Source organism: Megalobrama amblycephala, linkage group LG18, assembly GCF_018812025.1.
Source record: "Megalobrama amblycephala isolate DHTTF-2021 linkage group LG18, ASM1881202v1, whole genome shotgun sequence".
NCBI classification, from domain to species: domain Eukaryota; kingdom Metazoa; phylum Chordata; class Actinopteri; order Cypriniformes; family Xenocyprididae; genus Megalobrama; species Megalobrama amblycephala.
In genome coordinates, this window is record NC_063061.1 from 37412381 (window position 1) to 37428980 (window position 16600).

Consider the following 16600-nt stretch of genomic DNA (forward strand, 5'->3'; position numbering starts at 1 on the left):
TCTGTCTTATTCAGTTTTGTATTATGTTATTGTTTTGAACTTAAGTTTAATATTTAGGAGGATACATGTTGATTACAGTTTTTTACAGACGCTAGGACACATTTCTCAATACTTAGGTCACTTTTGCAAAACTCTTCACACAGTTCTCCTAACCAACTTTCAGCTTGGCAAAGCAGTTCATTTCACATTCAAAATGCACTACAACTACCAAAACACTTCATTCAAGTCTCAAATCAACTCATTCTTCCAGAACACTAGCAAAGGTTGACAGCCGACAAACACACTTTGTCACCCACAAAACAATGACCTAAAAAACACTAACAACATGTAGCATTATACAATGTTTTCTTGTGTAAAACAAGGACACATCTCTGTTTATAATTCACTGCAATACAGTTTTTTTCAACTGCTTACACACATTTTTAAAACTTTGGCTCTTTTTTTTCAAAACTTTACACACAAATCTAAGAATTGCACACACAAAATGCAAAATCCCTCACATCTCTTGCAAAATGAAGCACTGCATTCAAAATATCACAAACACATCTCAAAAGCAAACATTTGTCTTATGTTGCAAACACTTTTGCCATAATATTCTATATGGATATATCATATACACACAGTTATTCAAAACCTAAAGGTCTTCTTTCATGAGATCCTACATTTCTGTACAAGATTGAAAGTAATTGGCAGAGAGATGTGGAAAATTCACAGCAAACATGAAAGCAAGACTGAAACCAAACTATTTTTTTACTGTAAGCATTTGTGGTTGTGAATACAGTATTACACAGTACGAAAGAAAAGAAATACATCAACCATGTGTACTCAAAGAAACAATGGTTGTGTTTGAAAAAGGAAATCAAGATACTTCCTGTTAGATTGTTGTGTGTTACATAGAGAATTGTGTGTTGTGTTTTGCAAAAAGTGTTTGTGAAATTGAAAACCAAGTCGAAGGCCGAGAATTAGTGTATGGTTTTGCAGATTTGGTGTGTGGTTCAGGTGTTTGAGTGTCAGGTTTCAGAAATTGTGTGACAAGTAAGGTTTTTGTGTGTAAGCAGTTGAAAAAAACTGTATATGTTACTGGAATGAATCAGACATGATGCAGAATTCGTCAATATTTTATGTTGTTTATTTTATTTATTTATTTTTTTTTGCACTGAGTAATTCCAAACTACAAGAATTTGTATACACACCATCCACTGATACAGATACAATTCAACTGATTTTATAGCATTTAATTTTAAGATTTAAAATATATTTCATTAAAATATTACTGTAGGAATGTAGCAAATTGCTGTCTTATTCAGTTTTGTATTATGTTATTGTTTTGAACACAAGTTTAACAGTTTTGAAAACAGTATGTAAGCATGTGCAAATTGGCCTGTACGTACAAAGAGTTTTGGCAGTTGTTGTGTCTGAGTAAAAAAAGAATTCATGAAATTTGAGAGATGTAGTCATTGAATGCATTTTGTGCCAAAGCAATGATAATTGATCCTCAGTTTAGCCCACATAGACTTCTGTTGTGCTCACTGTGTGAAGAGTTTTGCAAAAGTGACCTAAGTATTGAGAAATGTGTCCTAGCGTCTGTAAAAAACTGTAATAACTTGATTATAAATTTATAAATCATTCAAAAGATATATATTGTGGATTCCAGAATTTGATATAGTCATGTTTATTTCTGTTCAACTTTATTTCTCAGTGTTTATAAATTCATCCACAATTCAATGCAACACATGCAGGCCAGAAGTCATTGAAAAGTGAGAACAAGTAAGAAAAAAAAAAAAGGTTCAGGTCCAAAATTAATTTAAGGCCCGTTCACACCAAGAATGCGATAACTGTAAAGATAACGATAAAGATATAGTTTTAAGAATCGCTCTAAATATAAAAGAACAGCACTGTCCACACCACAGCAATAACAGTATAGAGAAACGATATTGTTGGGATCATTTTCAGAACGTTTTTTTTTCTTTCCAGCTGTTGAATGATAAAACACTGACAGCCAATCAGAATCCATTCTAATTTAACGGCTCGTGTATTTAAAATGGCAGCGGAGAAGTTAATCGGCGAGTATATCAAGTATACTTAAGTGTAATTTAAAAAAGACTGAAAGTATTCTTTCTTATTTTTAATTTAAAGAATTATAGCACACTTGAATAAATGTTTTTGCAAGGGAGTCCATCGCATGCAATGACAAATGTTGACTGACGTCACAGGTTCATAATGAGAATCCCTGATTTTAAGCTTTGTTTAAAGTTTTGTTTTGTTTACATTCTGACACAACCATCACCAAAACTCTGTGTACCTACAGGTCAATTTGCACATTTACATTTTTTAATTGCTTACACAGTAAAAGTGGTACTTGAGGCGACTCTGTGAATCCATTCACTCATTTATCTGATCTTCAGACCAGTTCTGCTAAACTGCAATACCTAATTTGTTCACTTAGAAACCAAAAAATGCAGACCATCAAAATAAAGTGTTATTTAACGTTTGTGCTCCCTCTACAGGTGAAGAGGGGAAGGTGATAAATATGTAAGAGCAACTGAAGGCCAGAAGAGGGCGCTGCGAGAATACAGTCTTTGCAGCATGGACTTTTTCTCCTTGTGTTCAACACCCATATTTTTAATGCTTTATAATTCCCTGCATTTATAATTCCCCATCTTTTAAGAAATCCACAGGTTTCTCAATCAAATCAAGTCAATATATTGCTGCTTCTTGCATGTGAACTTTTATACAAAGACTAAATCATATCACTTGTGACATACAAAGAAAATCATTTATACTTTAATATCAGTATTTTTTAATACAAAAATATAATAAGAATAATATTTTTACATGATTAAATTAATGTTAAAGTAACTTGAATCATTTTCCCCTCTATTTTTGTTCATCTTGATATATCATTTCCATTTTGTTCCCTTATATCACACTGTTCTTTGTTGTTATACCCATTTCTTTTTGGGTATGTCATTTTCAGCTTGTGGGGTGCTGTAAAAAGATGATGTTAGTCTTGTTAAAGGATGATAATGAATTTAAATAATTCTTGTTTAAATCAATGTGTCTGATCTCAAGTTGAGTTTTCAGGGAATGGAATATCTGTAGGAAATCACATCCAACATATTTAGGTGACCGTTCATGATTGCACAGAAATTAAGCAGTTTGCATTTCAACTGGATGTTTCATGTCCCACATCAATCAATAAGAGGACATTCAACCAACAGAGGCTGATCCATACATCGCAATGGATCCAGCGTTGTCGGAGAGGCAAGAGAAGTTTGAGGCGGAAGGAGATTCAACACCGGATGGACCCATTTAACTCTCACAGCTTAGGCTTTAATTTATCTGATCATTCATTAACTGCCTTGTAAATGTCTGTCCTTAATAAGGGTTTGTCTTGTGTTCTTACTTTCACTTCAGATCCTTTTCAGACTGTTCAAACCTCTTATTTTTTCTGGTCTATTAAATTGAAACATTTTTTCTATAAGGATGATCATAATGCATCAGTACTGATAACAGACCAATTTCAAACCCAAAAGTCACTCCTGTCTCAAACTATGAGTGCTCCTATCACTACTTTCTGAAATTGGTATGGGATGCTTTTTTAGACTCTTGAATTTAAAATAAGACATAACATCAATAAGTTGGAAAATGAGGCCCTTCACAATTTGAGCAAAAGCAGATGTTGCCATCAAGCCAGCAGATAATGGAGGAGAGTTGATCTTAATTCATTAATCTGATTATGCGGGTGAAATTAGAGGAGAGCTGCATCTGACAATCAATCCTGTGAAATGTTTTAATCTTGAAAATGAACATTTAATGTCCCCCTGAAGTCAATAATTTTATCCCTTAAAACTCATCTTTGATCACCAAGATTACATATTTAAATGTTTTTTTTTTTTTCCTGTGAAAAAAATGTATGCCTTAAAATAACTTAAAATATGTAACTGTAAACTCTTATTTTTCATAAGAAAAACTCCTTTTAGAAAATGAGCAATGGTTTCTCTAGATAAGACTCTTATTTCTCATCTGGGATCGTGTAGAACGCTTTGAAGCTGCGCTGAAACTGTGATTTTGGCCTTCAACCGTTTGGAGTCCATTGAAGTCCACTATATGGAGAATAATCCTGGAATGCTTTCATCAAAAATTTCTTTCCGACTGAAGAGAGAAAGACATGAACATCTTGGATGACATGGGGGTGAGTAAATTATCAGGAAATTTTAATTTGAAAGTGAACTCATCAATTAACAATTGACTTTTTTAAAAATTTAAAATCATTAAAAAGTTAGTCAACCAAAACCAAAAATTCTGTTAATTACTCACCCTCATGTCGTTCCAGAAAGATAGATGAAAACGCGACTAAAATAGTCCACGTGACTACTGAGTAATTAATAACAGACTTTTAATTTTTGGGTGAACTAACAAACAAAAGGTACAAAAAACAGCAAGTACTGAATGTATTATTTGGTACACTGAGATCACTGAATGTCTCTCTCTGTCTTTAAGGATATTCTTTCAAGTGTTACAAGTGCTCATCTGATTCGACGGGTTCCTGTGATACAACAGTGCAGACATGTCCATATGAACATACCAAATGTGCAACACTGAAACAATCAGATAGTAAGTTCAGTGTGAATGTGGAAATTTACTGTCGTAGTTTACTGAAAGTGATAATATGAAGTAGAAATATATATATATGTTAATCTCATCACATAATTGCAATTATTTGTCTATTGCAAGGGGTGCATGTTTTCTGAAATTTTTTAAATATTTATATACATTATATATATATATATATATATATATATATATATATATATATAGAGAGAGAGAGAGAGAGAGAGAGAGAGAGAGAGAGAGGACTGTCTTTTTTTTTTTCTTTTCATTTTTTGCAGGTTTCACCATCATAAAAACGTGTACCTTAATTTGTTTTCCTGGGTCCCAACATCAACCTAATACAGGGACGTTGTCTCTCCACTGCTGTGACACTGATCTCTGCAATGCAGCAGGTATTGGCCTTTATTTGACCATGTGTTAATTAACATTTACATGTATTCATTTAGCAGCCTGATTTTAACTCCTTTATCATCTTGATTAGATGGAGTGTATAAGGGAAGCTTCCTCCTGCTCTTCTCTCCTCTGCTCTTCTACTTCCTGTTTCAGTGAGTCCAGATTCAAGACTTCAGATTCTACAGTGAAGATCAGTGAATATGAGACACATTCTTAAGATTGTTTATTGCTCTGCTGTTCTATATAACGATCTGAAAATGAAACATAAATTTAAAGGGTTAGCTCACCCAAAAATAAAAATTCTTAATTATTCACCCTCACGTCGTTCCAAACCTGCAAGAATTTTGTTCATCTTTGGTACAAAAAACTTTCGCAACAAACCTTTTCCAGAGGCTCAAATGTGCCGATTGCGCAACACACGAGAATGAACCTCTTTGGAACGGCATGAGGGTGAGTAATTAATGACGGAATTTTCATTTTTGGGTGAACGAACCCCTTAAAGTACATTGGACTAAAAGAAGAAAAAACAAAACCAAATTGTGAACTGCACTTCTGTATTCTGTTCTTCTCACAATGTGCATCCTAAACCTAACCCACAATTCAATCCACAAATATATGAAGATAAATCACATAAATGCATTGAATGCACAATGCTTCTTTTTAAGGTGTATTATAAAGATATGATCATTAATTGAAACTGTTCACATTTACAATATTTAACATATGCAGTGTGTGTATTTGTATGTCTGTCTTTTGGTTTAATAGTCATGTTTCCTGTTGTTCATGTGTTTCCTTTGAAACACCTAAGACTTTAGTTCATCTTCAGAACAAATGAATTTGTCCTATGCAAATTATTATTATTTTTTTTTTTGTTGAAATCTGAGAGATTTGTGTCCTACCGTTGACAGCTACACAACTGACACTTTGATAGTTCAAAAGGAGATCGTAAAACTAATCCATATGAATTGAACGGTTGGAGACTCGATCACACACACAGACAGATTCCACTCCAAGGTGGTTGATCATGCTTATACCTAAAATGGCATATTTAGAAGATGAAAGTCAACAGTTATGTTGTTTCTGCTCTGTTAGGGCCAATCACATCCTCAACTCAACTTCATCAACCGACCCTATAAGTGCACTTCAGGAAACATTGTAAAATAATAATAATGACCCCTTTAAAGTCAGCACTCATTTTACTTCCATATGACGTTCAGTCAGGGAAAAAAAAATGCAGGGTGCGGCTTGTTTGTCAGAGTGTCTCCCAGAGCTTCCTGTTCCTCTGCTGTTCTCTGCTCTCCTACTTCCTGCTGCACTGAATCCAGCAGCTCTGTAATGAGTATTTAGCTTGAAATTTTTTCAGGTACTATTTTAGGTATTCTGATAAGATACTAAAAAGCATACTGGATGTTTTATTAAATAAAACATGATATTTCCTTGATACAATGAATTTTGAAGCATTTTACATAGCTCTTTTGCACAGGGACAATTTACATAATATCACTAAAGTTGGCTGGCCATAAAAATCATGACACAATGATCTGTTATGGTCCCCAAAGACTTGTAAAATAGTGCAGAAGCCACATGGACTTTTTTATGGTGCCTTTCTAGGTTATAATTTTTGTCATTTTTGGAGCTGTCAAGCTCACATGTTTTCTGTGATTTTATAGAATAGAGCTTCAATTAAGGAACTTCAATAGAGCTTCAATTAAGGAACTATGTGTAAAATACTAATGTTTATGAAAAACTGGGCCACAGTGGTCGGGAAGGATATAATGTGTAACAAGGAAACTAAAATAAAGTGTTACCCATTTGGCAAATATTGTATTTAGGTCAGAGCAGCTTTAAGTAGGTCGGACTAAAGCTCCAAATAGACTGTAACAGAGCTGTTGAAAATAGTTGTAGCTGCCGGAGAAACGTTAATGTTAAAAAGTCAAGGGTCACGAGGGTCCAACTAAAGCAAACACTAATCACCATAATGGTGACTTGGAATGGAATTTTCAATAAGACATCAACATCTAAACCCCTGTTAATTCTTAAAAAGAACTTTTGTAGATGAAGTCAAAGTGGTTTGTAGTAATAGCTGATGAATCATCCTCTGCTGAGATCTTGAGCGATTTAATGTGGGAAAAAAAGTATAAAAGGTAATTGTGATTTTTTTTTTTTTTTACACACACTTTTTTCTTGCAAATGTGAGTTTACATCTCACAATTCTGACTTTTTTCCCTCAAAATTGTGAGATAAAAAGTCACAATTAACCTTTTTATTTTTATTCATATTGTTGTTCATTGTTCTGCATCCACATTGAACAAAAAGAGTCCTTTTTTGCTGTATGTCCATGTAATGGAAAGTAAAAGTTGAAACAACAAAAACATCCTGAAGCAATAATAATTACAACAACAAAACCCCATCAAAACCATGTCTAGTATAATGGCATGCAGTATTGGAGTCACAGCTGTGTCAGGAGTCTTTCTGTGTGGAGTTTGTCTGTTCTCTCTGTGTTTACATTGGTTTCCTCTGGGTTTCCCCGAAGACATACAGGAGAGGTAGGAAACTTTAAGACTGCCGTAAGTGTGATTGTGAATATGAATGTGTGCAAGTGAGTCATTGCTGGGATGGACCGCCCATCTGTTCAGTGTTTTCCTGCCTATGTATGACTAAGATTCCGGGAAAGACTCCAGCCTCCCCTCGATCCCAGAGGCTAAGCACTTTGGAATGTATGGAATGGCCGGATGGATGTACAGTACTGTGAAGGTCCTCCCTCTCTCTGCTACTCTTCTTTCCGCAACAATGTGTCTTCCTTGATCCATGATTCTAAACAGAATCATTCTGAAGCCATCCAGATTTACCAAAAGATTACTGAAGATTACTGTAATTGAGATTAAAAATAGGACAGCTGGGTAGGCTTTCAGCTGAAGATCCAATTACTTGTGTTTGGAATACTTTTTATTTAATTTCATTGTAAATATTCTGCTAATATTTTATATTTCAGTATAATTCCTGCAGAAATACTCAGCGTTTGCCATCATTCTGATTTGAATGTGCTTTTATCAGTTTTGAAAACAGTGTGTTAGCATTCCAGAAATGTGCTGCAAATATATAGTGTTTTGCAGATGGTGAAGTATGAATGACAAAAGTGTTCATGGATTTTGGAAAATGTGGTCATTGAATGCATTTTGTGTGAAAGCAATGAAAAATGATTCACAGTTTGTACGCATAGACTTCTGGTTCTGAATAAGTTTTGAAAATGTGGTTTCCGTATCGACCAATGCTTGTTAGCAATTGAAAAAACTGTAACACCTCCAACTGAGACTGAAATCTGCTATTTCTCAATATTTCAGTGATCTGCTACTTAAAAATGTGTATCAGTTGTTTCAGTATTTGTATTGTAGCCTATATTTTTTCAGTACATTTGAGCTGCTGTTGTTGCAGAAGTAAAGGTTTAAAAACTGAAACATTAGGTCTTCATTTCTGTCATGCTGTGTTTAAGCATTTGTAAATGAGATCAGAAAGATCCATGATTTTGGTATGGAGTAAGCCTGTATGAAAAGAAAATGTAAGAATTTTAGAAACATGTTAATTGACTGCATTTTGTGTGAAAGTGGCATGAATTGTGTTAAAGGGTTAGTTCACCCAAAAATTTAAATAATGTCATTTATTACTCATGTCGTTCTACACCCGTAAGACATTCGTTCATCTTCAGAACACAAATTAAGATATTGTTGATGATGGCTCGATGAGGCCTCTATTGCCAGCAATGTCACTGAACCTCTAAAGATCCAGAAAGCTACTAAAGACATATTTAAAACAGTTCATCTGAGTTCAGTGGTTCTACCATAATATTAAAAAGTGATGAGAATACTTTTTGTGCAGCAAAAAAACCAACAAAACAACGCCTTTTCAACAATATCTAGTGATGGGAGATTTCAAAACACTGCTTCGGAGCTTTACGAATCTTTTGTTTTGAATCAGTGATTCGGATCGCGTATCAAACTGCTAAACTGCTGAAATCACGTGACTCTGATGGTCCGAACCATCGATTCAATTTGTTATGCTACAAACCTTCGTGAAGCAGTGTTTTGAAACCGGCCATCACTAGATATTGTTAAAAAGTCGTTATTTAGTTTTTTTTGGTGCACAAAAAGTATTTGCGTCGCTTTATAATATTAAGGTAGAACCAATGTACTCACATGAACTGTTTTAAAATGTTTTTAGTACATTTATGGATCTTGAGAGAAGAAATGTCATTGCTGGTATGCAGGCCTCACTGATCCATTGGATTTCATCAAAAATATCTTAATTTGTGCTCCGAAGATGAAAGAAGGTCTTAGGGGTGTACAACGACATGAGGGTGAGTAATAAATGACATTATTTTCATTTTTGGGTGAACTAACCCTTTAAAGGTGCGGTCACAACAGATGGATGTTGTGCTAATTGTGTTTAGAGTTTTGAAAATGTGACTACAGATTGGACAAAAGTATGTTAGCAGTTGTAAAAATATGTAAATATCCTCCTCCCATAAATTTGGCATCTGAAAGGGAAACCACAAATGTCAGCCGTAAGATTTTAATCCCAAAAGAGGGTTTGCATTAGCACAAGCTGCTCATAAATCTGGCCCCTAATATATTAAATATTACATAGGACCTAGATAACATGGAAGCTTAAAGAACCATAAGTACCCATCACAGGAAGTAGTGCATCATTGCTCGTAAGGTTATTTTAGTGTATCACATGAAGCCACCCACGCCCTAATCACACACTGCACTACTCAGCATAATGGTAACCACAAAATCCAACACATCAGAAACTCTTTCCTTTTACTGCAAAATTTTAACATTTATTCTCCTTGTCCTATGCAAAGCATACTGGGAACCATAAATCCACTGCATTTTCAAAGTTGTCAAGACATTTTCACGTTACTACAACTTTTAAAACAAATAAATATATTAACATCGTCTTAAATTACACACAACGTTACCCAGCCAGCACAGCATGGTGGGGCCCAGATGGGTGTCACCTGGGCTGCCTAACTGGGGCCCAGACATTTTTGTCCACGGTTTCCATGGAGGCCCCACATGGGTTAGCCCAGATGAACTGAACACTGCTTAGTGTGCACACTACAGGCTGTTAAATGTAACACAGAAACATGCTGGAGTTAATGAGATAATTAGGTGATAACGAGCAGAATCACTGAAGGACAGAGAAACAACAAGAACTACGACTTTAACCACAGGCTTCAATGAAATCAACTGAAGATAAAAGACATTAAATCACTGAAGATCTGATTAAACATCTCCACAAACAACATTACCAACTTCACTTATTACTAACCAGATTGACTTTATTTCTGACATACATCTACAAAAGTTGTGTGTGTGTGGTGTACTGCTTACCTCCAGTGCGGTGTGTCTACAGGGTGCCCACCTGTGCGTCATGGCAGCACAATAGCCAGGTCGGAGCGCCAGCTGTTAATCTACCAACTAAAGGAGCTACTATATGACTTTGTGTGTGTGTGTGTGTGTGTGTGTGGTTGTGAGTGTCACGTCGTCTAATTATAAGGTGAGTAACTTGTTTGTTTCTCTCTTGTAAATCATTGTATGCCTTAAGTTGAGACTGTAATAAACGTTTATGTTTAGGGTCCTCGTTATAGGCAATGCATCGCTCTTTCTCTCTCTCCAACCCTCACTCTGGGCCGCGCTGCTGCTTTGGGTCATCGACACTTCTGGTCCAGTGTGGGCCTGACCAGAGGTGGAAAGTCCAGGGGTCAGAAAGTAAAAGTCCTGCCATATTTTTATTCCACCCACTGAAGCGCTGCTAAAGTTAATGAGATAATTAAGTGATTAATTGAGTGATGATTGAGCATTATTGAAGACACCTGATGATAACAAGCAGAATCACCAAAGGAGAAAATCACAATTTTTAAGACACCATCACAGAGATCAGGGTTTGCTTTAGTTGAGCTCTTGACCCTTGACATTTTAATATTAGATTAAATTCTTGATGTCCGTGTGTGACTAAAAGAAAGTTTTTTTTTTTTATCAGAACAACTATTAAGAAATCTTTTGCATTATATTGATAAAGCTGATCTTCTGCTGTAGAATCACAGTTCTGCTGTAATCAATAATGTAAATCTAACTCAGAGATTGGGCTCTAAATGAGTTCAGAGATTCAGATCAAGTAATGATTGTGAAAACATAACCAACACCACCTGATCATCTTTTCTCTCTTTGCTTGTCTGGCTGTTATAACTCAGTCACAGCAGCCCAAAAAAATTCTGATATTAAAAAGTCAAGGGTCAAGAGCTCAACTAAAGCAAACCCTGATCTCTGCGATGGTGTCTTAAAAATTGTGATTTTCTCTTTTGGTGATTCTGCTTGTTATCATCAGGTGTCTTCAATAATGGTCAATCATCACTCAATTAAACATTTATTTATCTCATTAACTTTAACATAAAACAAAACAAAAATATGGCAGGACTTTTACTTTCTGACCCCTGGACTTTCCACCTCTGTTTGTCTTCTAATGTGATTTTTCCTTCTCTTTATTTATTTATTTATTTATTTTTTTGTATTTTGCAGGAGCTGAGTGTTCCTTGGAAACGGGCTGGTTGTGGGTTGCACAGGCTTCACTTCAATAAGGGTTGTCATTATTGCTGCGTCACTATTTCTGGTCATTATTTGCAGTGATTTTTGTGGATGTGATTTTGACTCGTGGGATTTCTTTTGTGCACTGGGTGCACCATCCTAGCCCGCTTCTCATAAAGGAAGCCTCCTGCATAAATTAATTCTTTTTTTTCTTTTTTCCCCCCATCTGACCAGGACAATTAAATGCTGAATTTTTGAGGTTTAAAATTTTGTAAACTATTTTAACTTTAATAAAAATATTTGCTTAAACGGAAACTCACGCCTCTTGCCTCTTCTAAGTTGCGTTTTTTGATTTTTTTTTTTTTTCCTGATAATTTCCCGTTATCTCGGGCTGGCGTAGTCACTACAAACCAGCCACTTACTACAATAGCAACAGTCAAATTTGTCCTGAGGAACTTTTCTACTTTTCATTTAAAATCATTATCTTACACTACTAATTCATTATTTAAAACTGATCGTTATTGTGGAGGAGAAACATTTATCGTGAGTGTTTGAGTTTGTCTTTAAGTTTGACTTCACAAAGTTTCCTCATTAAACCCACCCCTTTCTGAACAGACACAAAAGGAACGGAAACATTGTGATTTCATTCTGTTTCTGACACGATGGATCTGCGAGTCTCTGTCGTACTTCTTTTCTTTTTTCTCACTGGAGGTACAAAAAACAGCAAGTATTGAATGTATTATTTGGTACACAGAGATCACTGAATGTCTCTCTCTGTCTTTAAGGATATTCTCTCCAGTGTTACTTGTGCATACCTGATTTGACGGGTTCCTGTGAAGCAACAACAACAGTGCAGACATGTGAAGCTGGATATACCCAATGTTCAAGCACTACAATGGAACAAACAGTTGGTAAGTCCAGCAGGATGTGGAAAATTTACTGTCGTAGTTTACTGAAGCTATGTTTCATCACCCTGTTTTTATGCGCATTTTGAAGTATCACATCAGAAACGAGTGATGGAAACGCCCAACAAAGTTTTTACGGTCACTTGAGGGAGTAGCCCCTCACTGCAGAACACACGAGATCCAGGGGGTGCAGACGGGCAGTTTAGGGATTATGTAAAGTGGGAGGAGTTGGATCTCGTGTTCTGCACTGAGGACCATCTCGCTTGAGGTAGTTTTTGACTCGTGCGAAAAAGTGCGAATAATGGGAAACAGATGTTATACATTTATGTTTGATTCTGTTATGACGCATTAATTCTGGATGTACTTCAACTCGGTACAAGTATGTGTGTGCAATGCATTTTCCCTTTGGTGCTTGCCAAAGAAAGACAAGAGTCATGTGTACATTTGTACTGAGTTGTCAACTGGCATAAAGTTGGTTTGGCGTTGGACGTTCGATATTTGCAAATTTAGGGACCGTCTCTAAAGTTACATCTGACACTGGTATGCTCCTTTCTTGCTTAAATAGCATTTGAAGAGAACAACCCACTGAGCAAATTACGTCCAGAAGACGTCTTTTTGAGGTCTTGTCTCAGGTTGAAAAGACGTCCACTGAGGGGCCAGAATGAAAGTTTTTATGACGTCTTTTTTTGACGTCTTCTGGACATCCGATATAGACGAACACGCAGAATCACCAAAGGAGAAAAATCCCAATTTTTAAGCCACCATCGTGGAGATGAGTGTTTGCTTTAGTTGGGCTCTTGACCCTTGCCTTATTAATATTAGAGTTTGTTTGGGCAGTTAACTGAGTCATAACAGCCAGACAAATAAAGAGAAATGATCAGGTGTTGGTTATGTTTCACATAACCATTGTTTGACCTGAACTCATGAAGAACCCAATCTCTGAGTTAGATTTACATTATTGATTACAGCAGCGCTGTGATTCTACAGCACAAGATCAGCTTTTACAATATGATTCAAATGATTTCAGAAAAAGTGTGATGAACAAAAAAAAAAAAAGTATTCATTTTAGGCACACACAGACATCAAGAATCAGCCTGTGAATCTCAACAGTGGTGACCATCAAAAAGCAGTTGAGTGATTCAGGTCGACTAATGGTTATGTGAGACCATAATCGACACCTGATCTTTTCTCTTTACTTGTCCGGCTGTTATGACTCAGTTAACTGCCCAAACAAACACTAATATTAATAAGGCAAGGGTCAAGAGCCCAACTAAAGCAAACACTCATCTCCACGATGGTGGCTTAAAAATTGTGATTTTTCTCCTTTGGTGATTCTGCGTGTTCGTCTATATCGGATGTCCAGAAGACGTCAAAAAAAGACGTCAGAAAAACTTTCATTCTGGCCCCTCAGTGGACGTCTTTTCAACCTCAGACAAGACCTAAAAAAGACGTCTTCTGGACGTAATTTGCTCAGTGGGAATTTACAGTCATAAAACCAACTGTAAAATGTTCATTTAGGTGTCAGCTATGATGCACACCTTTTATATTTATGATATTTACTAAAATAAACTGTCAAATATGTAAATAATTGCTATTTCTCACTGTATATGGGCTCGTACAGAAATATGTCATAATTTAAAGCTCAATAACATTTGAAGGGAATCATTTACAGTCATAAAATCAAATGTTATTGGGACCATATGTAGCCTACTCTGAGCAGAGTTGATTTAACTCTGGGGATTTTGCTGTGTATAATTGGAATTATTTGTCTCTTCCAAGAGGAACATGATTCCTGGAATTGTTTCTTTAGCCTATTTTTTTAGGAGGTTTGTCCTTTTTGCAGGTTCCACTAAAATGTCCGTCACAACTAAAGGATGTGCAAAGGAATGTCACCGTGCGACTGGACAGACACCAGAGGGACTGACAGTGTCTCTCCAGTGCTGTGACACTAACCTTTGCAATGCAGCAGGTATATAATATTTATTTGGCTTTTTTAAAAAACTGATTAAATTGATTGGCAATGAACATGTACTTTTCAATGCCTACAGTTAGTACTACTAGTAGTAGAAGCATTAATTAAATTGTTTCTTTATCATCTTGATTAGATGGAGTGTTTAAGGGAAGCTTCCTCCTGCTCTTCTCTCCTCTGCTCTTCTACTTCCTGTTTCAGTGATTCAAGATTCAAGACTTCAGATTCTACAGTGAAGATCAGCGCAAAAACACATTCTTTCATACACAAAAAATGAGATCCTTTGAGAATGTATAAGATTGTATATAAACACACTTATCCATAAATCAATCAAATACAGTCAAAACAATCTCTGTTCCAGTAATTTCCTATTATCACTGTAAAGCTGCTTTGAAACAATCTTTATTGTAAAAAAGTGCTATATAAATGAAGGTGACTAAACTTTGTTCCCCTGGTTTCCATGGTTATTCATTATTTTACTGATTACAGCACACTTGTTTGGACTGAGTTCATTATCTTGTGTATTTAATAAGACCTTCCGTTTTCTCAGTTCCTGGGGCCTCATTTATAAAATGTTACGTAGATTTCATCCTAAAAGTGTAGGTATGCGCAAAAGCTAGATTCTGCGTACGCACAAAAATATTCTGATTTATAAAACCATGCGTATGCCAGAACCTGCGCAAAAATCCCTTCATAAATCCGAGTCAGCTGAAGATTGCGCGTACCTGCATCTCCATCCCCGTCTCTTCCCCGAAATGACCATATATGGAGCTTACGACGCCTAGTTTTACTATTCATAACCTCATCTGCATATAATTTCCATGCATATTCTCATCCACGTGACACCATGTTAACGCCGTCAAATACAAGACAATGACTCGTTGTCATTAAATTACAGGAAATTTATATAATTTTTGTTTAAATTCTATGTAATGTAATTCCAGTGCTTTAATATTAATGTAAATGTGTATATCAAAATGAAAACGTGATTTCCACACGTGTTTAAATCATTCTTTTATTTATTTAATGTGTTATTGTGAACATGCACTGTATTTATGATTAGGACTCAGAATTAGAATGCATTAGTCGAATGCACAGCAGTGCAAGGTATACTTCATTTGACTCGTATGCATACACATTCGACACATGCAAATTTTTGAGCAATCTCTCGCCACGAGTTACAACCCTTGTAAACATCTTTGTATTCTTTCATGCTAGAGTTGTACAGATGAGGGTACTTTCTAACCTCTTCACACAATCTGTCATCTATGGAGGCCTCCATCGTCGCTGTAGCTTGCATGTGTTCCAGTCTGTTCCATTTATGCAGGTTTTCTTTGACTACCTTGTGAATCGAAGAAAATTAAATGCGCATATGCGACCTGTGTGTGACCTACAAAAATCCAGCTGTGCGCTTACAGTACACGCATACTCTCGATGAAATGTGCGTCACGCACACTATACGCTAACCCTCGAGTACGCGTAAAAAGTGAAGTAAAGTTTGGGCTTAAGTCTTTAAGCCAGACATTTGAGAGATTTACAAGATTATTTTCTTACCGAGTGACTCACACAAACACACGTCACACACACATCTCACATATAAACCAAACATAACCTGACAGATATCAGAAACATGTCATGAGAAATTACAAGTGAGTTGTGACAACAGCATCTATTGTCTCTCTTTGAAATAATGATCTAAGAGTGTTTTTTGCTCAGTAAAATAAAAGTTACAAATTTGTGCTTGAGGTCCAAAAAAAAAAAAAAAAAAAAAAAAATTCAAGACAAAAAAAAATCTGAAGAAATTGTAACACTTTATTAAGGTCCAGTTAGTTAACATTAGTTATTATAACATTGTGTGATGACAACTCTCGGAAAGATTGGTATGGTAATAGAGATAGGCAATGTTAATGTATTTGTTCTTGGCAGAAGAGATCTGCTTCACTGCCAATACATTCACAGACATTGCTGTGAGCATGCAGCTCATATAACATACATGAAATAACCCCCACAGCAGATCTACACGGAGATGGGGAAGGTGGAGGATTTCTGAAAGCATGTTGCAGACTGCTAACAGCAACACTACTGGTATTTGCTTGAATTTTGAGCCGCAGCTCATTGGCCGCTGATGCAACAGC

General features: G+C 35.9%; 1 protein-coding gene and 1 long non-coding RNA gene across 5 annotated transcripts in view; both read left to right on the forward strand.

Annotated features, from left to right (window-relative positions):
• The window catches only part of LOC125252712 (neurotoxin 3FTx-LI-like), a 49707-nt gene extending 34801 nt beyond the window's left edge, over window positions 1–14906 (forward strand). For 2 of the 4 annotated variants that reach the window (XM_048166236.1, XM_048166237.1), the window contains exons 2-4: window positions 12377–12502; window positions 14340–14465; window positions 14602–14906. In XM_048166236.1, the coding sequence (XP_048022193.1) occupies window positions 12377–12502; window positions 14340–14465; window positions 14602–14669 (320 nt within the window). In that variant the 3' untranslated portion in view covers window positions 14670–14906. Of the gene's footprint in view, window positions 1–12008; window positions 12303–12376; window positions 12503–14339; window positions 14466–14601 lie in introns of those variants that run through there. The other 2 variants (XM_048166235.1, XM_048166234.1) reach the window with 2 other exon arrangements.
• On the forward strand, window positions 4912–5192 carry LOC125252714. The gene is made up of 2 exons (XR_007181264.1): window positions 4912–5006; window positions 5096–5192. It is a non-coding gene; the product is annotated as an uncharacterized LOC125252714 (long non-coding RNA).
• Window positions 14907–16600: the final 1694 nt, after the last annotated feature.